The 26976-nt window shown below is 31.9% G+C and overlaps 2 protein-coding genes across 2 annotated transcripts in view; one reads left to right on the top strand and one right to left on the bottom strand.

The window, feature by feature from the left end:
* The window catches only part of LOC111048433 (protein spaetzle 3), a 67689-nt gene extending 52468 nt beyond the window's left edge, over positions 1-15221 (top strand). Inside the window, exons 3-5 of the mRNA XM_039445609.1 lie at positions 4616-4912; positions 7341-7466; positions 10390-15221. Of these exons, the coding sequence (XP_039301543.1) occupies positions 4616-4912; positions 7341-7466; positions 10390-10603 (637 nt within the window). The 3' untranslated portion in view covers positions 10604-15221. The remainder of the gene's footprint in view (positions 1-4615; positions 4913-7340; positions 7467-10389) is intronic.
* A 199-nt stretch (positions 15222-15420) lies between these two features.
* On the bottom strand, positions 15421-26929 carry LOC111048424 (33 kDa inner dynein arm light chain, axonemal). The gene is made up of 6 exons (XM_022334301.2): positions 26754-26929; positions 25099-25251; positions 23238-23370; positions 21088-21233; positions 18412-18609; positions 15421-15984 (listed from the first exon to the last, which is right to left on the bottom strand). Exons 1-6 carry the CDS (start codon positions 26844-26846, stop codon positions 15949-15951), a joined length of 759 nt encoding a protein of 252 aa, XP_022189993.2. The 5' UTR covers positions 26847-26929; the 3' UTR covers positions 15421-15948.
* Positions 26930-26976: the final 47 nt, after the last annotated feature.

Raw genomic sequence — 26976 nt, forward strand, 5'->3', positions numbered from 1 at the left:
CTCATTTTTACCATCAAACATAGATACCTAGACTACTAATAGCAAAATCTTTAAATAAACAAAACCAAATTAGCTGAATATCTAGAAGTCCATTTGATACTCAATATACAATGTATGTTCATAAGGTACATTGGGTGATAGATTCAAAATCTTTGTTATAATTCAAAGTAAGTCATAACACAAGTTGGGAGTTGGCAATTCTTTGCTGTTATTGAATAAAAACACACATATGTTGTCAAATTCTACACAGTTCTATTCGGTACACGACCATGGCTTCGTGACCACACCGGTCACATTTTCACAGTCAACTTGAAAATGTGACCGATGTGGTCACGAAACCATGGTCGTGTACCGAATAAAACTGTGTAGAATTTGACAACATATTATGTGTGGTTTTATTCGATTATGGAACGGTTCTACAATATTGACAATGACTCAGTCGAATCTTTGCTGTTAACTGTATGATTGAATCGTCTATTCTCCCAAATAAAATATTCCCTTGTCAATTATTTTTCCATGGCCTTAACAACTATTGAAATATCGTAAATATTCTGTAATATTATAGTACGGATTGTAGATGAGAAAATTATTATTCAATTATTGCTCTACACTTTTAAAAAATTGCAGATTACGAAAAGATCTGACTATTGATGAAGAAAGGAAACTCAATTTGTTGCATATTGCATTTGATTTTATAAAGAAGAGGATCTCTGGAAATACTATTTCCTCATTCACTACTCTATGAGAATATGATGGAAAAATATTAGAAATGTAAATGATAAGCCAATTCTTGAAAATCCATTTCATTATTCTAAATTTTCATAGTTAATCGAAATTCGTCGAATTTTCCTATTTAAACATCGAAATTCCTAGTAAATCGAAATTGGTGTAGCAGTTTTGCCAACAATAGCCAGCATATATGGAAAAGTTTTGAAGAATAAGCTTGAGAAGGAGATAGAAGGGAAGATTGGAGATGAACAGGCAGGGTTTTCAGCAGGAAAATCATGCGTACACCACATTTATACCCTTCAACAGATAATACAAAAAAAGAGTGCTAAAAACCGATCAGTAAATCTAGCGTTTGTAGACCTGAGAAAAGCATATGATACAGTACCCAGGAATAGACTATGGAAAGCTATGGAAAACCTACATATACCAAGAAACCTCATAAATGCCACAATGAAACTTTATAATGGAGATCAAATCGGAATTAAGATAGGTAAGACTGCTCCTTTCCAAACATCAAAAGGCTTATTGCAGGGATGCAGCTCGTCCCCAACTCTCTTCAAAATATACCTGGAAGATACCTTAAGGACTTAGAAAAGAAAGTGCCAAGGTATGGGTGTACCTATCAGAAGAGAACACCTTTTCACCCTCTGTTTCGCAGACGATCAGGTGGTTATTGCGCAGGATGAAGAAGATTTAAGTCACACGATGAGAAAGTTGAAAGAAGAGTATGATAAAGCCGGGATGGAAATCAATGTGGACAAGACGGAGTATTTACAAACAAATAGCGATGGCACACCGGATTTGTCCATTGACTGTAACACCGTGATAAAAGGGAGAGATAAATTCAAATACCTGGGATTTACCATAATGAAGAATGGCGATACAGACGAGAAGATAAAGATTAGGTTGGCCCAAACCAGGAGTTGTATTCGACAGTTGCACCCAATCATATGGAGTAAGGATATTCATAGGAAAAATAAACATGGAATATTCAATGCAATCGTCAGAAGTATAATGACGTATGGGGCAGAGGTTTGGGTGACAAACAAGAGAGCAAGAGATAAGATAAGAGCTGTTGAGATGGATTACTGGAGGAATGCTGCGAGCTTACCAGAATGGACAGAGTGAGAAACGAGGAGATAAGAAGGAGAATGAAAGTTGAATGGGATATTATAAAATTGATTGAGGATGAAAAGTTGATGTGGTATGGCCATGCTAGAAGGGCGAGTGCTAGCAAATGGATAGGGATGGTGACTGATTGGAGTCCAATTGGGCGAAGGAAAAGAGGCCTAAAAGATCATGAAGAAATGAGGTGGATGACGCTATGTGAGGCCAGGAATTTAAGGGATGGTGAATGGGAGGATAGGCAAAGATGGAGGTCTCGACTAAAAGAAGGAAGACGGTAAATAACTGTAAAATCCTATTATATATATATATATATATATATATATATATATATATATATATATATATATATTCGAAATTCACCTTCCTTGTGGAGTTCCTACTTCTCAAAGAATGTTACAATAAGATGGTAGATTAATATTCACACCTGATAAGAATTTCCTGAGATAACTTGAAAAACAACACATCGACTCATCAATTATTAAAAAGTTGCACTTCTCTCATTCCAAGTAGGTACCGAAAAGTATTAGAAATACTATTAGAAGTATTAAAAGGTATTACATAGAAGTAGGTCACCACCAGTACATTGATCTTGGTTTACTCTTGTGCTCCGCTACTAAACTGAAATTCCTTAGTAAAACAGAATAATTTGCTAGTTGCTTCAGTATGGAATCCAGCTTGAAAGAAATGTGGTCTCGTAGGATAACTTCATTTAGTTCTTTCTTCTCTTCCCAATAATACCTTGAGGCGTTTGTACAGTAATTTTTGTTCAAAAATAGAAACTTTTGTTTCAATAGCATCTTCTCAGCTATGCCTATTAGACAATTTCATAAGATGAAGAGATAGTACTATTTTTATTGTTGGTATCTGTTCAGATATCTGTGATACCTATTTATAAGTCGGCAAGAATGAAATTAACTTAAATATAGTGTCGTTTTCAACACGATATTTTTACGATCACCATCGGTTTATCTACGAAACTAATCTACATCAGTTTTGCGAATTGTTGGCTGATCAAGGAAAGTATTTAGAGCCTCGAGCAAACAATATAACTTCTAGCACTACTGTACCTACGTCTGGAATTCTCACTTTCACGATTTCTCAGTGCTCATATAGCACTGTCATATAGTCACATAGTATTTCGTTCATTTCCGTTGATAGTAAATTCTTCTCTCTCAACCTACCTACTACATACATTGTGAGCTCTGACAGAAGCTACTGGTGTTGGACATATTATTATTAAATGAATCTATGATTGTAAATCAAGTTTTTATCATATCTTTCATACAATATTTTGACGAGTTCTACTTTTTGAAGAATAAGAAATAAAGTACCTAGTTACTTCAATAGAGTCATTTACCACTGGAAATGGGAATTAACTGTAGTTTATCTGAAGAATAAGTAATGAAGTAGTTACTTCAATAGACTCATTTACCACTGGAAATAGGAATTAACTGTAGTTTATCTGAAGAATAAGGGATAAAGTGGTTACTTCAATAGACTCATTTATCACTGGAAATGGGAATTAACTGTGGTTTATTCAAAGATTAAGGAATAAAGTAGTTACTTCAATAGACTCATTCAGCACTGGAAATGGGAATTATCTGTAGTTTATCTAATATTATGATCTCACTATAGCAGTATGAAATTGTTTATTCATTAGAGTTGATTTTACTAAAAGTCTGAGGCCCAGTTTCACAAAAGCCGGTTGAATTTCAACCGTTATCAATTTCACGAGAACTAATCACAGAATGCCTTTTTGATAAGACGGCTTCTCTGATTGTTTCTCGTGGAATTAATCACGATTAAAATTTAACCGGCACTTACTTACCTTACTGAGATTGAATTATTCAAGAGTATGAACAAATTCAATAAATTTAGTCAAATCAAATACGATCGTATTAATTCGTATTTGTAGAAATTGAAAAAATATTCCTAAATAAATCAGTCACAGTGCCATAGTTGCAAAATTCTGAGATGATAGATTGATTTTTGAAGTACGTCAAGTCTAGCACCGTTAATCAACGATTTTAGAAAACACTCGTCTTTTGTTTTTAATTAAATTGGTAGGCTACTGGACGATATTCGAGCCATAGGTCTAGGGAGAGGATTAAGTGGAAGCAACATGTATGCTTTCCCGATCCATGTAGGATTGAGTACCATGTGGGCATTAATCAATTATTACTCAGATCCCTAATTTTTTATTGTTGTTCTGTTATTTTTTGCTTGTATTCATTCGTAAATATTTATATCTTTTATTTGTGTCTTGTATGTGCAAAATAACATCAATAAATGATTGGATATTCTAAATTTGAAAAAATCAACCTGTTAAGCTGCGTTTACACCAAAGTTATTAACAAAATATTATAACTCAATCTTTATGGATTCTATTAGATTGAACATGACAGGATGAACATATATGTTTGTCAAGTTCCGTTCAATCTAATAGGATCTATAAGGATAAAGTTATTAACATTTTGTTAGTAACTTTGGTGTAAACGCAGCTTAAGGCAAATTTTTGAAAGAAAATCAATCAATAACTTATTGAATCCAACATACAAAATAAATCAATAATTATTCCTCAAATCCCTAATAATATGTATGTACTTTGTTATTTAGTTAGTTTTTAGGAAATGTTGTGTACGGCCATCAAAATTAACATGTCATTGAAATTTGAATTTTGTAACAATCGTCACTTGATTGTAAAAAAGCATAAATGTAGTGAGTATTCTCGGTAAAATACGTGTCTGTTTTGTTGCAGAGAGCGAATAGAGTTGTTCATAGACGAGAACAAGGCGCTGATGAAGCGAATGTACGGCGAGTTCCAGATGACGACCGAGTACGGGCCGCCGTCGCGGGAGCTGTTCGAGGGCCAGCGAGGGCAGCGCAAGGCCAGGGGGGCGGCAGCAGACCAAGGGGGCGGCGGGGGCGGCAAGAGCGAAGGAGGCGGCGCCGCCCCCGGATTGTCGCCTCTCGCCGAGGAGGGCGAGTCTTACTTCGCCAAGCTGAGGCATACGCGGCAGTCTTTCCGCAACAACCAGTCCTCTGATACCGGCAGGTAACACATACTTGACACTGTAGAGCGACACAAGAATGTGCAAAAAATGCACATTTACGCACATTTTTAACGGCGCATCGTACCTCATCCACTCTTTCATGAGCTGTCTCATGGTCTCATAAATACAGCGCGAATCTGAGCGAGACTACTACACCTCAGAACATGAATTAACAAAGTAGGAATATGAATAAATTGTATTTCGCTGTCATTGGCTTTTCATGGTACTACAATTGAATACAAAGCGCATGCGCCGATAAAAATGTGCATTTTTTGCACATTTTTGTGTCGCTCTACAGTGTCAAGTGGTAACACATCCACCTGATTGACTATATCTAGGCTACATACAGACTAGTCTATATTCAGTATGCAATTGGTCTCATCAGAACTAGTAATAGCCTACATTTTATTTTCAAGAATATATCATGAAACTTCAATCAATTGATAGGTGAAGTTTATCCTTGATTATTACTCTTCATACCTAATTTTCACTTGGATAATAGAATGACTTAGCAAGTTTTGGAATCCACCTCTTGTTTATATTTATAACTCTATAGCCCGGTTGCATAAAAGTAGATTGAATTTTAACCGTGATTAATTTCAAGAGAGTCAATCAGTGAAGGCCTTTCTGATAAGACGGCTTTTCTGATTGGTTCTCGTGAAATTAATCACAGTTAAAATTTAACCGGCTTTTGTGCAACCGGACCTTTTCTATCGAAGTAGAAGATTGCTCGATCCATGGCGATTTGAAATCTTGTGATTCTAACTTGGTTAAAGATACGTAGGGCCGAATTCACGAAATGCACAAACTAAGTAGAGACAAAGTTATTTTGTCTTTGATAATGTTATTGTTAATGATGTTCCTTACTCCGTTATGTACGTCAGTCTAAGGTCTAAGCACCATGTATTAAATTGTTTTAAAACATACAGTGAAGCTAGTGTATTTCCACAGGGCGACAAATTTCAGGGTCCAAAAATCAAGAGTAATTTCAATTTATACTAGATTCAGATGAAATACAGTATTAAGCATAATAAATTGCTTGAGTGACTGGGGTTCCATCTGTATTCAATTCACCAGAATTGAAAACAGTTCTTACTGTAAATCACATTCAACTCGACGGACAGTTACTATTTTTACTGTATAAATAAAGCCTATAGATTCGCTGATTTGAACGCTTTCAAGTCACATTGGACGCATCAATCTATCTCAAAGCAACAAGCAAAGCTGTCAACCGGAAAATTGTGACAGTGTAAATTTATTTGCTCACAATCAAATTGATGACTACTATTTCATTAAATTTATATCAAGTGAAAATTAATACAATTAATCCGAAATCGAATGGATATGTTAACTAACGATAAAACGTAATTTGGGAGGCGACTTTTCGTCTCATGATAGAAGGACGTTCAGTATCATGCACTATTAGTTATGCCGTAGGGGCTGGTTATGCAACATGCACATCAAAAACACGTGATGCTGACATAATTTATACTGATAAATAACTCTTCCAAGAACTGAAATTATTAATCAAATTTATTTTTTGTGAGTCATGATGTAGATCAGTAGTTTGTCATTATTTTTGAAGGTGCTCCTCATTTTATTTGAAAGCTATTTGAAATTCAAATTGAATAGAAGTATACCAATTGACCTACAGAGCTAATTAACCTGACGATAACCTGACGTTATAAAAACGTTTTATAACTTGACGATGGTGTAATATCACCGAAACTAGTTGTTAAACTATTTTAAAGTTTTTTTTAAAAATGAAGGGTGCTATAAGATTTTATTTTGTTTTATAAATAATCAAATATAAAAATATATACAGATATTGCTCGCTATATAATAGGACTATATATAGTTATTCTTTTTCTAATTGTTCTCGAAATTGAATGTGGAAGATTGTAATGGATTTCATCCTATTATATTAAGCAAGCAATTTCTGTATATCTGTTTATATTATTATATATGGTTATTTGGTTATTTTTATATTTTTATATCTGGTTATTTATATTCAACGGATCTCGAAAACTGCTCTAACGATTTTCACGAAATTTGGAACATAGTAGGTTTATGATATAAAAATTCGATTGCACTAGGTCTCATCCTTGGGAAAACTCGCTTAACGACATTAAAAAGATAATTCATCCTTGGTTGAAACAGCTGAGACTTTCGTCGTCTGTGGATAGTAAAAAGTGAGCCATTCTCTGGAAAATCAAAGTATCGCATCCCCGAAATTCATAAGCTGACGTATAGCCAGCTGTGGAATATTATAAACACGATCATTTTAGAGAATTGTGTTCTCTTTATCAATAAATAAAAAACGAAGCTCGGTGCCCCGATATTGATACATAAAGAGAATTGTACAGCTTCATGTTCTTAAATTTTAAGCGTAATGAGATGAACTGATATTGTGGTGTTTATTGTTGCCAGGGTTGATGCATGTGAGTCAAAGGTGGAGATAGTGACTCCATATTGGGCCGCTAACAGTGCTGGCAAAATCAGAGCAATAGTCAACACGCAGCACTTCGAACAAGCTATTCACCAAGAAGTCTGTTCGTGAGTATATCACTTTCATAAATTTATTTTTTTCAAACTTTTATCAACATTTATAAATGGTTATTGTTGATTTATGTTTTTAATTAGTGAAATCAAATAGTATCTTGCTTAACAGAATGAAATGTATAAAAGTAGATTTCATACATGTACAGTTAGATCATTTCTGATTGAATCCCACATCTAACACTTTTTGAACCGGAAAGATCCTGAGTTTGATATGATTCTACCTCTACAATGATAGTAACTACCTCTGCAATAGGCAACCTCTACTCTATTCTCTACATTCTACAATATGAGAAATCACTAAAATGGTATAGCATATCCCTGCGACAAGTAATAAAGATGATTATTGGCAAAGTTTTGAAACTTTCCATGAAGTTTTTCTATGATAAAAACTAGAATTATTGAATAAAATAATCCCAAAGCACGAAAGAAAGTTATGTTTTAGATATACGGTAAGCTGTTTTGTGTATTCAATCATTTGATAGGAGATCATAAATCGGAGAGGATTCTCATATAATTTACAGTTGATAATTAGTCTAAATTGACCAAGAACTCTTCAAGCTTAAGTCATAGAAAAATAATCGAATTACTAGGAATGAAAGAGCTAAAACGGTATGAAAAAAATACACTTTTGATAGTTCAATGAACAATTGAATCCAAAGAACAGTATAAGCTTATGAATCATTTAATACAGATAAAAGTATGAACAATTCAATTTGAACTGAAGTATGAACATAGAACAATTCAATTTGAATTAACATATCAACATTTCGATTTGAACCAAAAAAGTATAAAAAATTCAACTTGAATCAAGTTATAAACAATTCAATTTGAAAATGAAAATCAACGATTGAATTTCATTAACTACAAGGCTTACCTTATTTCGGAAAATGTGTAACTTTATCTAAATTTGGGAGAGGAATAGTACAAGGTTACCTTATTTTTTCTTTACCTATCATTTAGATGATGTGCTTATTGTATGAATCAATAAAGAATAAAGTAGGCTACGTTTTTCCATTTTGTCAAAATACAATCTACAAAATCAAACATTTTAAAACTAAAATGAAACCAACTTCTTACATTCCTTGGTATTTGTTAGCAAATGAGCAGACGTTGGATTAATACCTACAAAAAATATTGTACATAAATTACTTATGATTACTAGTACCATTCTCTTGATATTAATTTTGAACTAGTTTCTGTCTATCCTCGCAATCAACAAGTCTCAAAATCATGTTCAGTTTCACCAACCTCGATCAATCACTACCTCCGTAAACAAAGCCATAGTGCATTCGTGTGACGTCAGCACAGGTAGGCCTCCTACACCAATAAAAACACTAGCTGATATAGATCAGCTGAAATCAACGAATTTTCACGAATTTACGAAGTATTGCTTTCCGAAAAAAATAAGGTACCCCAATTTCTAAATTTCTATACGTTTCAAGGTCCCCTGAATCCAAAAAAGTGGTTTTTGGGTATTGGTCTGTATGTGTGTGTGTATATGAGTGTATGTGTATGTGCGTCTGTGTACACGATATCTCATCTCCCAATTAACGGAATGACTTGAAATTTGGAACTTAAGGTCCTTACAATATAAGGATCCGACACGAACAATTTCGAACAAATGCAATTCAAGATGGCGGCTGAAATGGCAAAATGTTGTCAAAAACAGGGTTTTTTGCGATTTTCTCAAAAACGGCTCCAACGATTTCGATTAAATTTATACCAAAAATAGTAATTGATAAGCTCTATCAACTGCCACAAGTCTCATATCTGTTAAAATTTCAGGATGCAAAGTTCGATTTTAGATTCCCAATTATGAGGCTTAAGATAAAATTCAAACAAAAAATTTTGAGTGAAAAAGATTAAGCATGAAAATCTCTACAATTAATGCATAGTAACATTTTCACCTAAAATTGAAAATAAGCACAAAAATTCAGAAAATGTTATTATTTCAATTGCAAACTGTTGGCAACTGTTGATTCTATTAAATGATTCACTATGAAGAGATAGCAGACCTCGTATGTCTCCAGCATTATTGTCCTGTCACCAGTTGGCTCAGATCTTTGTTTATAAGTAGACTTGAGATGCGCGTGCACACTAGCGTCAGGTGATCAATTATCATAACGGCAAGGAAAGTTGTGTGAGTGCGCCACAACAGATTTTTTATTGGTGTAGGAGCCCTACCTGTGCTGACGTCACACGAATGCACAACGGCTTTGTTTGCGGAGGTAGTGGATCAATACATTTGGACATGGTCAAATTAGATCGTTTACAACGATCGCACTGGAACATATTATTTTTATCCGATAGTTACTATCAGTATTTCTAATGTGCACTTGAATAAATCGTACCTGGTCTGATCATGTTCAAATGTCTTGAACGAGCTTGGTGAGACCGGGCATTAGTATTTCAAGTACCGGTAGCCCTGAATACGTGAATTAACAGTTTTGTAGATAACATGAACTTTATTTATTATTATGCTACAATGGCTACTTATTCTGTAGACTCTTTTCTACACGATCATGTTCAAATGTCTTAACTGAGCTTGGTGAAACCGCTCTTTCAAGTAGTGGCCCTATCAAAATTTATTCCTGACTTGTCTTAAAACTCCATAACTGGAGCTCTTAGGCTACTTTCACACAATAGGAGACGTGGACCATGAACACTGAACAGTGTTCATGTTTTTTTGTAAAAGTACATTGAGTCCAATCATGTCTTTCATAGACACGATTCTAGGACGTAAGCTTAATCTTAAAAAAATACTTGAATGAAACATATTGTAGATAGTATGAAGTTTGATTAAACTGCATAGACTGGGTACTTCTGTCAACTCTTTTCTACATGGTCTATGGTTGTTTTTGATATTTCCAAGTGTACTCCACTAGTTATTGACGCAATTGCTGGCGTTGTTTTGCAGGAAAACGCAAACGAATCGCTGTTCAACCGACTGCGGCTGCGAACAGAAGTACAAGTGGCATCGGCTGCTCGCCTACGACCCGGACAACGACTGCAAGGGCATCTTCATGGACTGGTTCCTGTTCCCCTCCTGCTGTGTGTGCCGCTGCTCACCCAACGCAAACACCAATGCCAACGCCAACAGTAACAACAACAATTTCAGGCCCAACAACTAGCCTGCCAACGCCAAGCGAGTCCAGTCAGCAGTTTAGCAGCGAGGGAGTGAAATCCACTTCAATCTGTCCGCATTTTAGAATCACTTTTTAATTTGATAAGGTGACGAAGTTTGGTCTGTAGTCGAAATGAATAGGTCTATTCATTCTTTGATATGACTTATTAGTGTCTAGTGGCGAAGTTTGGTATGTAATTAGAATGTATAGGCCTAGGTATTCATTCATTTGTATGGCTTACTTCGGACTGATGTTATGTTACTAACTCAGCCACGTCGATGTATTGATGCTAAAGAGAATGCAGATAGTCTGAAGTGGATATCACAATACTGCACTCAGTCACAGATAATGGACTACCTAAAGTATCTACACGGTGTCCCACAAAGATGTTCACACGTTTAATTTAATGTTACGTGCCCATTAATGCAGTAAACGTTTTCAAATTCAGTTTACAAAGTAGGTTCTAAAAATATTCTGGGAAAATTTCAGCTCCCTAATTTTCGTAGGAACAAAATGACGGCTTATTGAAAATTTTACCAATTTGCTTCCTGGAAAAACTACTGCCGCCATTTTGTTTCTACGAAGGTTGGGAAACTGAAATTTTTCAAGAATATTTTTATATTTTTAGAGTCTTTAGATTATTTTTAGATATTTTTGGTGCATGAATGGGCACGTAATATGAAATTAAACACGTAAGCCTCTTTGTGGGACACCGTGTTACGTGTATGTATAATCCAAAGTGAATATATATTCTGGAACAGTAACTATAGACTATATTGAGGTCCACGTTATAATGACAGTATCTGATAAACATTGGTATTGCTATCCTTGTCTATCATTCGACAAAGCAGATAGCGCTATCCCTTTCTAGGTCTGCAACGTTGCCAGATTAACAATAATACACAATTTAACAGAATATTTAATCTCAATCATGGAAACTTATAATTTGATAATCATTAAATATTTTTTCATGACTAATAAAATATAATTCATCATTTTAAACAAGAATGATCAGTTAATACAGGGGATGGACTTGGACGCAGACTGCGTCCTCTAAATTCTGGGGGGGAAGGCTGAAAATTGGATCTGGGGGCACAAAAAAGGCCAGCAGTATATTTAAATAACTACTTTGAAGTGACTACATTAGAATGACATTTCTTCGGTTTTCAATTCAAAGAGGGGGGGTAGCAACTGAATTTTTATTATATACCGGTTTCATATATCAACTATCATCCTCTATAGATGGCAGTGGCAGCACCACGCGAATCAAAATCGCGCTGTTCTCCTATATTTCTCCACTGCCATTATAAAGTGGACTTCACTATTATATAGACTGTTAAAACTAAAGTGTATTACCAGTGACTGAGTTTAGGCCCAAATCACTGCCCAAGGACTCCAGTCATTGTGTCTGAAGTTATGTTTTTGTTCACGTGACCGCGACCAACAACCGAAAAGAAACCCTTTGGTTATCATGAGAGTGTTCACGTGTATCGTCCGAAAAAAATCTGTGAACACACCCATAAGAATCAATGGTATTCTTCCTTGGTCGTCGGCTGCAATCGCATTAAAGAAAAAACATACCTCAAGCTGAACTAGACCAGATGTGCGTGTGTCACGTGTGGTCATAAGCATAGTGCTGTTTTTTTACCTATTTTCAAGTCAAGAAATACCATTGAATGCACGAAGATTATATTTTGGCTCACAACGTGAAGAATTAGTTAGGTAGGTACCAAAAGCAGGAAACTGAAAAATAAAACTAATTTATTTGTATTAATTATTCTATTATGATGTAAAATATTATGTAGTATCTATTGGAAATAATTACGAAAGTTTTATTCCACCAGAAAATTTTCTAAAGACATTGTTTTCAATTTCCAACTTTCACTAGATGAATCATTATGTAAGCTACAAGTTTCGATCCATTACAAATACTTCTTCAACACTTTAATCCTATCAAAGTATTTTATAGATTTTTTTCAAACTCTCAATTATATTCCCACTAGATTATTATGTAATATCAAGCAATTTGTCTGTATATATATATTCACAGCAAGCCATTTCAATTACTGTATAGAAAAAAATCATAGATTTAATAAATGTTCGCTCTCTATGAAGTAATGTTGATAGCTTGTAAATAGATGTATTTTATAAGATTAGATTACAACGAATAGTTATTTCAAGAAATAAGAAAATAAAAATCGATAGTAAATTATTTTTGAGCAAGGATTTAAAACTTTGAAAAAAATTTAAACATCTTTTTTATAAAAATCAGAACATTAAATTAATTTTGTCCTAACAAAAATATTTCCTAGATAGATTTATGTATTATTTCCAGTCCGTCCGGTTAGACTAGTTTCATTACCATTTAAATTATTGTAAGCAATAGTAAATACCATTGGAACTGTTAATATTGAGAATACACCTTGTGTGATATTTCAAATGTAAATATGAAATGACAGTGTTTATAAGAGAGGTATGTTTTTATATGAGAATCTGTAAGTATACGTGTGATACCTGTTAGGTCCCTTCACAAAGATTTTCCAAATTTATTCGTGATAAGACAAATAATGGTTTGTCGTTTTTTAAAATATTTCAAGATTTTGAGACTAGTAGTAATCATAATATCATGGCTGAATTTGGTATTATTGATCAAAAGATTAAAGTGAATCATTGAAAAATTATTTTTAAAATCATAATATCTATTTTTAGCATTAATTTTGAATTAGGTACTGTACTTGAACAATTTTTAATTATTGTAGGCTACCTACCTATAGAGAGGTCCACGTTATAATGGCAGTGTAACAATGGTATTGCTATCTTTGTCTATCATTCAACAAAGCGGATAGCGCTATCTCTCTCTCGCTTTGCTCTGTTGCCGGATCATCTTTTAAAAATGTAGAATTAATAATTAGGAAAATATTTCATCTTAATTAAGAAAATTCATTATTAAATTATTGGAAAATATAATTTCTTGCTTAATAAGATATAATTGATTATTTTAAACGAGAATGAACAATTAATATTACATTAATAAACCTGTATCAGCTACCCTCATGGAGGCATTGACAAAACATTGAGGATCGGCAACGTTGTTCTCTTATCTTTCTACACTGCCATTATAACTTGGACTTTACTATAGATTATAAAATTATTTTATATGCTGATGGTACCGGTACGTATTTATCTTGAATCAAATTGAAGTTTCACTCATACTTTAATGTAGAAAGCCCTTAGCCCTTATCAAGGGACAATATTCAAGATTTATTCATTTTGGTGGACTATAGAATATACAGCAAGTAAGCCGAGTATGAAACTATAATATATCACATAAAATCAACTTAAACAAACTAATTTTCTTACTGCTGTCGAAGTGTATCCAGCGTCTTTATCTTTGAATAATCAAGAGTTATTATAAAAAAAAACACAATAAAAATCAAATAAAAAGCCCACTACAAATATAGGTATTATGCACTGACTGCTTGTATTTTTCCATACTCAAGTAAAATTAAAAATTTGCTCATTCAAGTTGCAGACTTTCTTGAAACTTGGAAACACTTTTGTTATCAACAAATTATAATTACATTCTATTTATAATCGATATTAGTGTAATAGTTATACTGATTTCGGTAACAATGCTAAAATTAGTTTGACATTCCTACAAGCTACTGATTCTTAGCTCATTTACAGCCATAATAAGGAAATTTGAACAGCTACGAATCTAATACAATCCAACTACACAAATATACTCGTCCAGTATAAAACTGAATTCATCCATTACACATACTGTACCTATTTTCATGATAAATCATTTATTTTGCAACATACATTATCTTATACAATTTTTATCATTTGGTTGATCTTGCTTTCATGATTTATAATTATTGATTTTGTGATAATTTTTATTGTTGCAGATAGAATGCTTTAGATTTATTTAACAGTGTAAAGCAACTATTATCTCGTACTAGATTTTCCTGATAAGAAGTTTTGAAATTATAAAAGATATTACTTATAACTGGCAATCAAAATATTCAATCTCTCTAGAATAGCAAGATCGGTAGCCTTCTATAGATTCAATTTGTAAATCTATAAAGAATATAATCCAATCACAGATATCCTTCTGTTCTTAGATGGCTTTACCTAATGCAATTCTTATTATATCTTTCATTACAAGAAATTGTTATCTCTATGAATATTCATTTTTGTTTAATAACTTTGTGAAAATCAATAAATTTTAAAAGGCTATCATCCAGTATTTCCAGCCCAAAACTTAATATCTGCCACCGCACTTGATTTGATCTATACAGTTAATATTATGAATAAAACGTTCCAATAGAATGATCACTACTACATAGATGCATACATGCAAATACCACATAGGCTACCTTGAAACAGTATTGTTGAATAATGAATAATCAATAAGGCAATACGGTGAATACTGTAGTTGTAGTTAGTTATAATATCGAAGGATCTGAATATTGATTATTATAATCTTTTGATTTGTGAAAATACTTTCTACATTTTATATTAGTAGCCTAGTGCCAATCTGGACTTGAGAACAGATCTCATGTATGTACTTACAGTTTTTGTATTTTTATTATTTGAATAAAAATGAATAAGAACGATATATTATCTAAATATTTATTTTTCACTTATCCTTACTGAAATTCTGTTTTGCACGTTGTGATTTTGAAATAGATTTGATTCACACAAAGCTCTCACTGAGTTCTTGAAAATTATAAAATGAATACTTTCATTCATTATCGATTGCAAAACTTCACAGTACCCTCTAAAGCTAATCAAGACCAATCAATGATTAAGAGATATGCGTTTCACCTGGTATATTTCTGTTATTCTTAACAATACACATCTCAAGGTTTTTGTGGTACAGTATGATACGTAGATCAGTTGAGGTATTCAATATTTCAATATAAGTGCATAAACATAATTATATCTCCCTATACATTGAAAACTGTGCATAAACATAATTATCTCTCTATATATTGGAAGTAAAAACATCTAGTATAGTTACCGTTACGGTACCGAATTTTTTTTTATTCTACTCGAATTTTTTGTATTATTGGATTATTGGTAGACTACGAAAGCCTTAATCAAAGTTAATAATAATTCTCATGATACATGATGGAATCAAAAATAGAAAGTGCAGAGAATGTAAATAAATATTCAAGCATTTCATATACAAAATGGAAAACCTTGTTATTGATTGGATCACTGCCGAATATACTTATTAGCTGCATACAAATACGGTACTTGGCAGTTTCTTTGAAATTCAAATTTTGAAAGTTCATAACAATATTATAGCGCTGATTTTATGTAGGAATTTCGTAATTTCCTTATTTTTTTGGTGCGATAATGCCTTCAAGTTGTGCCTGGAAGTAGAAGTTAAAGATTACATTAAAAATTGGGCAACACTGTTGAATAACTTCAAATCAAAAGGTTTGAATACTCTAAGTTGAATTCAAATCTAATTGAATTTGCATAATCTTTCCTTACAAAACATTTTCTTACAAATCGGCACTTATTGTTTCAAATATCATGTAGAATAAGATCATCACAAAAATCTGAAAAAATATTTCAAAACAATTTTAATTTAATTCAATTTATTATAAAAGCAATTTTCAAACACACATTTCACCTATAATCATGTATAATTTTCATGTGTATTTGATTGGAAATGTTTAAAAAAAAATCATAGTACAGAAAGCTTAGAAAAATGTTCTACGAATCATTCAATATCAATAAAAGAGCTACCGTATGAGAAACTTTTATTCGTAAATTTTCTAAACGGGAGATCAGATTGGATTTCTTGAATATGTAAGTTTTTATGCAAATTTCTAAAGTTTTTTCAAACATGCTGGATTATTCTTTGTGCTAGGTACTACTTCTCAACATTAAGTATTAGAAAATGAATTTATAGAGATGGAAGATTAATATAATCAAGTATTGGAATTACATTTCCTTCTACTATATGTGTATTCGCATAGCCACCTCTAATACAAGGCCCTGGCCTATGATATTGCAACGTCGCAGTGTAGGCCTAAAATCTAATTGACCGAGCGAAGTGAGGTCTAAGATTTAAGTCGACGGTTTGGCATTTCTCTTAATGTTTAAATGTTTAAATGTTTAAACGTTTAAACGTTTAAACGTTTAAACGTTTAAACGTTTAAATGTTTAAATGTTTAAATGTTTAAATGTTTAAATGTTTAAATGTTTAAATGTTTAAATGTTTAAACGTTTAAATGTTTAAATGTTTAAATGTTTAAATGTTTAAATGTTTAAATGTTTAAATGTTTAAATGTTTAAATGTTTAAATGTTTAAATGTTTGAATGTTTAAATGTTTAAATGTTTAAATGTTTAAATGTTTAAATGTTTAAATGTTTAAATGTTTAAATGTTTAAATGTTTAAATGTTTAAATGTTTAAATGTTTAAATGTTTAAATGTTTAAATGTTTAAAAGTTTAAATGTTTAAATGTTTAAATGTTTAAATGTTTAATGTTTAAATGTTTAAATGTTTAAATGTTTGAATGTTTGAATGTTTAAATGTTTAAATGTTTAATGTTTAAATGTTTAAATGTTTAAATGTTTAAATGTTTAAATGTTTAAATGTTTAAATGTTTAAATGTTTAAATGTTTAAATGTTTAAATGTTTAAATGTTTAAATGTTTAAATGTTTAAATGTTTAAATGTTTAAATGTTTAAAAGTTTAAATGTTTAAATGTTTAAATGTTTAAATGTTTAAATGTTTAAATGTTTAATGTTAAATGTTTAAATGTTTAAATGTTTAAATGTTTAAATGTTTAAATGTTTAAATGTTTAAATGTTTAAATGTTTAAATGTTAAATGTTTAAATGTTTAAATGTTTAAATGTTTAAATGTTTAATGTTTAAATGTTTAAATGTTTAAATGTTTAAATGTTTAAATGTTTAAATGTTTAAATGTTTAAATGTTTAAATGTTTAAATGTTAAATGTTTAAATGTTTAAATGTTTAAATGTTTAAATGTTTAAATGTTTAAATGTTTAAATGTTTAAATGTTAAATGTTTAAATGTTTAAATGTTTAAATGTTTAAATGTTAAATGTTTAAATGTTTAAATGTTTAAATGTTTAAATGTTTAAATGTTTAAATGTTTAAATGTTTAATGTTAAATGTTTAAATGTTAAATGTTTAAATGTCTAAATGTTAAATGTTTAAATGTTTAAATGTTAAATGTTAAATGTTTAAATGTTTAAATGTTTATATGTTTAAATGTTTAAATGTTTAAATTTTGCATTTCAAAGATAATATAAGGAGCCTCCTTCATACGCCAATATTTGCGTAAAAATCACACTATAGAATTATTCATCATAAACCAGCTTACAAGTGATTACACAAATGTGTGGAGAAGCCAGTCTATTGCTGTATTTCCATAAGGTCTATAGTTTCAATCAGGTACTTGTGGATGAGAATACTGCGTGAGGTCTACTGTTCACAGAACTACTAGTACATGATTGGTAAAAGAGATTTAAAAAAATACCAGCTGATCTTTTCCACCAATCATGTATTAGATTCTAGGCTTACACTGCGATGTTGCAATATCGTAGGCCAGGGCCTTTGAGGTGGCTATGAATTAGAGGTGGCTATGAATTAGAGGTGGCTACGGTATGGACCAAAACTTAGTGGAGCGGTGAAGAAGGCTTCAAAGGTCAAAACCTAGTGGATCGGTATGTTTTGACGCATTCATTATTTTCAACCCTCTCAAGTACCTTCGCCGGTCCACTATGTTTTGACCCTATGACGAAGTAAGAATTACTCACCTTGAGCTGCTGGTTGGTTTTCTTGAGAAACATAATTTCCTCAGCGTGCTTCTTCTCCTCGGCCACTCGCAGCTCAGCGGCTCTTCTCTCAATCTGCTCAGCTTTGGCTCTCAGCTCTGAAACGTTCTTTTCAAGGTCTGCGTTCCGACTTGTGAGTCTCTCAATCGACTCTTGCATGTCCGACTTTCCTTGTTCTGCCTGTTAACAATATTCACTCATTAAAACATATTATAACAAATTCCAGCTTACGAGAACATTGAAAAAACTGTGACCGACCATTTCAATTTAATTCAATTTATAATTAAATCCTAAACATCTGATGATCAGACAGAGGATGAGTTAAAAAAGAGCAACCCTGGGAAGGTTCTCAGCATATATCACAATCGCAATGATGAAATACTGTTATCATACAGATAGTCACCTAAAATATTTTTTCTTTCAAATGCAGTCATTCAAAAGTATCTATAAGTTTGGTTTCTATTCCTTCATTGCATCTATGATAATTCATACCCCACTTTATTGTGTTATATGATACAAAATAAATAATATAATGGACACAATGTGGGCATCAGCATCACCACGTATTTGAATATTTGTTAATTTTACACTCAGAGCTACCACTGCTCTATTTTCACTGCCATCAGTTGTCAGTGATAAAGTTATATAAACTGAAGATATTCAAGTATAGGTAGACCTACTGTACAATGCATACCTGTATTATTAAATTGTTGTATATGAATATTCCATATTGAAACATAATCCTCTGTTCAATTTCCCAACTCTATATTTTATTCACACATGGAACATAAAATCATGATTCACATTTTAAAGATAAATTTCCAAAGATTGTTGATTGAAGTTACTCGATTGATGAATGAGAATGGAAAAGAATACGGTAGAATAGGTACTTTATTGGCCGTTAAGGCTGTGCAAAGGGTAAAAATAAACTTTTTACTGGTGATATTTTTCAAAGTTTTTCGATTTGTATATCATTAAGCTATCAAAATGAGAAAGTTTTTTCGGGAAAACATTTTTTTCCCGATCATTACTTTTTGAGATATGAGCGCCTGAAGTTTTGGGACAGAACATTTCAAATTTGGTAAAAGATAAATCCATGAGATTTAGAGGATAAATTCTTCATGGTATTTTTGATTGAATAAAACAAAAATGTTCTGAAAATATCAATTTTTGAGGACTTTATTAAATTTTTGACCGACCATTTCAATTTAATTCAATTTATAATTAAATCCTAAACATCTGATGATCAGACAGAGGATGAGTTAAAAAAGAGCAACCCTGGGAAGGTTCTCAGCACATATCACAATCGCAATGATGAAATACTGTTATCATACAGATAGTCACATAAAATATTTTTTCTTTCAAATGCAGTCATTCAAAAGTATCTATAAGTTTGGTTTCTATTCCTTCATTGCATCTATGATAATTCATACCCCACTTTATTGTGTTATATGATACAAAATAAATAATATAATGGACACAATGTGGGCATCAGCATCACCACGTATTTGAATATTTGTTAATTTTACACTCAGAGCTACCACTGCTCTATTTTCACTGCCATCAGTTGTCAGTGATAAAGTTATATAAACTGAAGATATTCAAGTATAGGTAGACCTACTGTACAATGCATACCTGTATTATTAAATTGTTGTATATGAATATTCCATATTGAAACATAATCCTCTGTTCAATTTCCCAACTCTATATTTTATTCACACATGGAACATAAAATCATGATTCACATTTTAAAGATAAATTTCCAAAGATTGTTGATTGAAGTTACTCGATTGATGAATGAGAATGGAAAAGAATACGGTAGAATAGGTACTTTATTGGCCGTTAAGGCTGTGGAAAGGGTAAAAATAAACTTTCTACTGGTGATATTTTTCAAAGTTTTTCGATTTGTATAACATTAAGCTATCAAAATGAGAAAGTTTTTTCGGGAAAACATTTTTTTCCCGATCATTACTTTTTGAGGTATGAGCGCCTTAAGTTTAAATTTTTGGGACAGAACATTTCAAATTCGGTAAGAGATGAATCCATGAGATTCAGAGGATAAATTCTTCACGGTATTGTTAATTGAATAAAACAAAAATGTTCTGAAAATATCAATTTTTGAGGACTTTATTCAATTTTTGAGTACTTTATTCAATTTTTGAGGAAGTTATTCAATTTTTTGGTAAATCGAATACTTTCTCAAAAATTGATATTTTCTTAAAAAAATTGTTTTATTCAATCAAAAATACCATGAAGAATAAATTATTCTCTAAATCTCATGGATTCATCTCTTACCGAATTTGAAATGTTCTGTCCCAAAAATTCAAATTTAAGGCGCTCATATCTCAAAAAGTAATGATCGGAAAAAAAGGTTTTCCTAAGAAAACTTTCTCATTTTAAAGCTCGATGACAAATCGAGAAACTTTGAAAAATATCACCAGTAGAAAGTTTATTTTCAGCCTTTGCACAGCCTTAAGTGAACAGTTTATAGACTTTGTCATTTCTATGATATATGAGGACTCAAAAGCGATCCAGTGGGTTATAATTTGAATTTAATTCAAAAGATATTCTATAATATTATACGTGAAATCATACATATGATCAGTCAATGAATATAAAGCACATTATTAGAATAATCTTGCTCGCAGCAATACCAACCTGAAGGGCTTTGCGCATTCCAAACGCTATACTGCTTTCATAGAGTGCCTGATAGGCATCAGTTGTCATGCGTATTTCATCTCTGACCCGCAGCAGGAGGAGACCTCTTTCTGCGCAGTTCACTGTCACTTGACGGATGATTTCATCTGTTAATCACAAATTATTATTATTAATCGAATATATACCATATCCTTCTAGTCTATAGGCCTATAGTTGAGTATGCTATTTTTATCCAATTAATATATAGGATAGGATGATTATTTTCAAGTGCAATATTGTTCTCAACATAGAATCAAATGAGATTCATATCTTAAAAATTCATACCTTATAGAAACAGAAGAAGACAAGCTTGATATTACAAAAGAAACGATCCAGTATATTAATTTTCCATTGATGAAAGCGGAACATAAATATTTCAATAAAACGGAAAAACATCTGTATAGTTGTTGAATATTTATATCGTAAGTATGAGTTGCATGAATATAATAATTTCTAATTTTATTCTATTGCACAGACTTTACATGCAGTAATTACAGTAGTGGTTGGGTTTAAAGTAAATGTATAAGAATATTGAAAGAGTTTTTCAGAATGAATAGTAACAAAGAATATTGATGTACCGTATCAAAAATGGAAAATTAAAATAATAGTGAAGAGCTGTGAATACTATTAATATATTTGTGTGTTCACATTGTTAATTGTTGAAGAAAATGTGTTTAAATTTTCCCAAAGATATTCACCACAATAATTCACTCCTAGGCTCGGTTGCACAAAAGCCAGTTACATTTAAATAGTGAATAATTTCACGAGAACCAATCAGAGAAGGCCTTTTTGATGAGACGGCTTCTCTAATTGGTTCTCGTGGATTTGATCACGATTAAAGTATAACCGGCTTCTGTGCAACTAGGCCTTTAGTTTATTCAGCGAGAAAATAGAACAGAGAATGCAGTTATCCAATACGGTACCTCTCCAGTCTCCAATATCATACTCGTCTAACTTGAGTTTTGAAACACAGCATTTTACTTTTTAAAATAGGCCTAAAAACAGGCATCAATTTTCTCCGTTGAAGCTGATTCTGATTCTAGAGCCGTTGATATGAAAAATGAACTAAGTTCTATTATTTATTTATTTATCTATATATTTATTTGCTTATTTTTTCTCATGCAAATACAGTCCAGATAAAACACAACAGGTATTTGCCCAAAACTGCTTTGAACCTTAATTTTGAATACACAGCCTAAAGGTTATGTAACTTACTTATGTAGCTTTCATGAAGCTTATGAATTATGAATTTTTTTAGATATATCTCGGACCTGTTGGTAGCTATAATTAAATTGTAAATATATAATATTGACAGTACTTTGGTAGGCTGCATTAAAAAAGAGAAAAGACTAATTTTCTAGCCGTATTCTGTGAAAATACCGCACAAATACGTATACCGCACTCTGCTAACAAATATTGTTCATGAAATAATTGGGAAATCTCCTCAATTGAACAAGAGCTTATGAGAATTTTCTCATGATCACTTTTGAAATTTGACGTTTTCAATTGCATTACGAGGTTATTGAATGAGCGTTAGTGAGTTCTCACTTTTGACTTACTGAAGGCCAAAGTCGTTGTACGTTTGTATGTATATGCTCTACATTACAATAACTTTAGCAAGAATCGATTAATCAGTTTCAAATTATGAACACGTATTTTTCAAACCTTCTCACAGGTCAAGTTCGTTGTACAACAAAATTGACACACTCCTTAATCGTCCTTTTTCAGGATGTGAGAGTAACATTGAAAGTGCATGAGAAAAAATGATTCAGTCAGTTTTGAAGAATTCATTGCATGCAATTACTACAGTTTTAGATGTTAAAGAGACAGAGTAATATTGGAAGAGTAATATTTCAATTCAAATAGGATCCCCAATGAAACCTACTGTCAAATGACTCTTGTGAGAGAAATGTTTAGCTTTTTTCATAATTTTCATCAACCTGTATAATTAAAAGTTGCAGGTTTCAAATATTACAATACAACACAGTTCTTGAGCGAGCTCTTCAAATCAAGGGGTCTCTAGTTAACTAAAAGGAAAGGTACGGTACTAGCCTTTTCTATTCTATCCTTGTTCATAATCTGGCAGAAGACTGTAATTTTTTTGAACGTACCAAAACACTGAGTGAAGAGTTCTCGTCGAACCGGACATATGCCTGTTTCTCTCGCTTGCCGCTGCTGCAGTCTCATCTCCAGCTGCTCCGCCAGCTTCAGAACATCCAATCGTGTGGCTGGGTCGCTTGACACCTTTCAAAACAATAAAATAAAAGATTATCAATTTTTCAGGTCTCAAAATTCATATAAATTATCACTCAGTCAGAAATATATTGAGATTCACATTATACAAGTCACAAGTCTATATAGACATGTTATTTATATAGAAAAAATGTAATATAGAAAATCGTTCATTCATGGCCTAAAAATAAAGTAAGCCCAGGGTGCCACATTTATTCATGGTGATAGATATTTAATTATTTCCAAAATAACTGCAGCTCTCAGCAGTCAAAAGTTGATTTTTGTCCAGATTATGCATTTGAATATTAAAAGAGTGCGATAGTATCCCTCTAGCTGTAGGCCTAAGGTATTTGAGGGATATATAAAAATAATCCATTACATACAATAAAACAATCTATACCGTAACAATAGTTTTGTTTTCTTAATCGACCTGATTATATTTCTTCATTTTTTGTAACTGATTGTTCTGTTTTGTCCATGTCCATGTGCGATGTTCGACCCAAAGCTGGATGGTATAAACCTTAGATCCTTGGAAACCTCTAATTTCTTTTGGAATATTTATTCTGAATTGAAACTTTTTTGTAGTAAATTCGAGAAAAACAAACTAATTTTATTCTATAATTTTTAAAAATGTGATGATTTCTTGATCCATTCCGAGCTGCTTTGTATAAACACACTTTTTCTATGTATTTGAACACGACATGCAGTCGATTATTAAGTAAATATTAAAAACTTTTACTTACTGACTGGAGTACTTTCAATTGTCTGGCGATCATTTTCAACAGTCTGCAGTCGACTGTTGAAAATGATCACCAGACGATTGAAAGTACTCCAGTCAGTAAGTAAAAGTTTTTAATATTTACTTAATAATCGACTGCATGTCGTGTTCAAATACATAGAAAAAGTGAATAAAAAATCACAGATGGCACTTCCTTTGTTGAGCTACATGAGTAGCTCCACTTTTAAATCAGAGAAAATTGAATAAAAACACAAATATGTTGTCAAATTCTACACTGTTTTATTTGGTACACGACCATGGTTTCGTGACCACACCGGTCACATTTTCAAGTTGACTGAGTCAGTCAGGGCATGGAAGGATAGTGAGTCACTGAGTCAGTCAACTTGAAAATGTGACCGGTGTGGTCACGAAACCATGGACGTGTACCAAATAAAACAGTGTAGAATTTTACAACATATTTGTGTTTTTATTCAATTATGGAACGGTTCTACAATATTGACAATGACCCAGTCAAATTTTTAATCAGAGAAAACTTATACAGATCACTTATTATAAAATTGTTTTATTCTATGCTATTCTATATAATTATGCAGAGTGAGTCATAAATGTATGGGAACCCCTAAATAAATTGGAGACTGTTGTAGATAAAATACTGTAACTTTCAAGATAAGTTATAATTAGTCAAATACTCTACTCAGCTGTACGTTTAAAAAGAAGAGTATTGACTATCTAATAACTTATCCTGAAAGTTACAGTATTATATCTACAAAAATCTCCAATTTATTAAAGGGTTCCCATACATATGACTCACTCTGTATATACTTCATAATAATATTATTAAGATTCACTTCCATGAAGCAGTTAAGTAGATCTCATGTTGCTTAACAAAGGAAGCATAATAACTGATGTTTTCACAGGAATATTAAAATATTCACTAACATTTTCTTATTGATTTAGAACTTGTTATATTATATTATTAATTGATTTTCTGTTATAATTACCTGTTGCCGCCAGAGTTGTCCTTGCTCTTCCCATTCTATAGGTGGTAAAATATAGTTTAGAATCTCTTCAGTCTCTCTAGCTTTTTCTGAAGCTAGAGTTATTTTCCTGGATGCAATAGGAGCAGACTCAGCTGCACTTGTTAATGCTAAAAACTGGAAAATGACATGCTAGCGTATAATGTTGAATCATATGATGCAAGGTAAACTATTCAAGGTATGGTTAATTAATAAGGCATAGCCTAAATACTAGATACAAATTACTTCAAAAAATAATATTATTATAGAATTTCTATGAAAACATAGGATCGTATTAGTCTATATAATTTATAATTTCATAGAAACTAAATTATGTAGGTACATTTTTATTTCTGTATTCTTACAACTTGTAATTTCCTTTATAAAAGTATAAATTTTGTACAGATGGAATTAAATAGAGAATGCATTTATAAAAATGCTAAATAATATAAAATTTATATATGTTAATGTTATATATATTATATATTATTTAGCATTTGAATAAATGCATTCTCTATTTAATTCCATCTGTAAACTGGTTGGCCGCTATGGCTTCGTATAAAATGGGCGCTGCTATCCAGAGATTGTCAGTTTGGTGTGAGGGTAAGCATTCCTGGCTAGCAATTGGGAGGTACCGTGTTCGATTCCCGGGCTAGCAAAAAATTTTTGGATAGTAGTTCTCATCGAATTTCCATCTAGCTGTTAACCCTGTTGTCAATCTCTGCAGTAGCAGAAGTCTTCGGGGTGATATACAGCATTTATTTAGGATTTTCGTTAAATAATTATTATATAAATTTTGTATTTTTATTGATTTCCTAGCATTTTACGACTTGGAAGTAGACTGGAAAAAGGTTTGATATAGGGGTGTACTGGTAATAAATGTAATAATGCACTGAAATGCGTTCAAACAAAAGTGTTTATCAAAATGTTGTTAGTTTTCTGCAAAAAAGTTGTAACTTTTTTATGGAAAACAAGTTGTTGTTTTTTGCTCAGAGAGGGTATACGGCGTGGACTTGTTGGCTATAGGAAAGCATTTTGCTAGCAACTTTCTCAGTGTTTCCTACACTGAAAACAAAAATGTAGTTACATTAGCTCTAGAACTGAATTGACAACTTTGGAGTGAACGCGGCTTAAAATTGATTTATTGACGGATACCAGTAAAAGTAAAAGCTTTAGAATAAGTTATCAACAGTGATAACATAAAATTACCATTAACATGTTTTCTTTTGACGATTTAATTTTACAAAAATACAATCTGTAAGTCTTTCAACTCTTTTATCATAGTGCATGAATAGTGACATTTCTGTAGTAAAAATGTATTAAATCACTTTTTGCTTTTAGAAAAAACGACTAGCAGTCAGATAGTCTGATATAGCACTTTCTAGTCGTTTTTTCTAAAAGCAAAAAGTGATTTAATAATAAGCAGTTCGTGATGGAAAACAGCATTGAAGAAAAATGTATTGATTGAAATAAGTTACTGTAGTTGAATTATGAGGAAAAATTTGTTGATACTAAACATCAATATATGTCTCAAGCTTGATCCAATTGAAAACTAAAAAAAAATAGTCAAGTACACAAATACCAATTACTTGTTCATAAAAATACAATAAAAATGAATAATTTATAAATAATTACATTACTTTGGAAGTGCTTGGTTTCTCTGTTCGCTTTGTTATCAATACAGGATTGCTGTAATGAACCAAAGTATTGGGCGAATCAAAAATTCTCTCCATAATAATTATTACTGATAAATATCTTTACAGAAAAGCTGTGCCTTGCACACTGCCAAGTAAACAAATATTGGTTTCCATGGAAATTTCACTTCCCAAGTTTCGTGTATGTACCCTACAATCATGATAGGTG

This window comes from Nilaparvata lugens, chromosome 1 (genome assembly GCF_014356525.2).
Source record: "Nilaparvata lugens isolate BPH chromosome 1, ASM1435652v1, whole genome shotgun sequence".
Classification (NCBI taxonomy): Eukaryota; Metazoa; Arthropoda; class Insecta; order Hemiptera; family Delphacidae; genus Nilaparvata; species Nilaparvata lugens.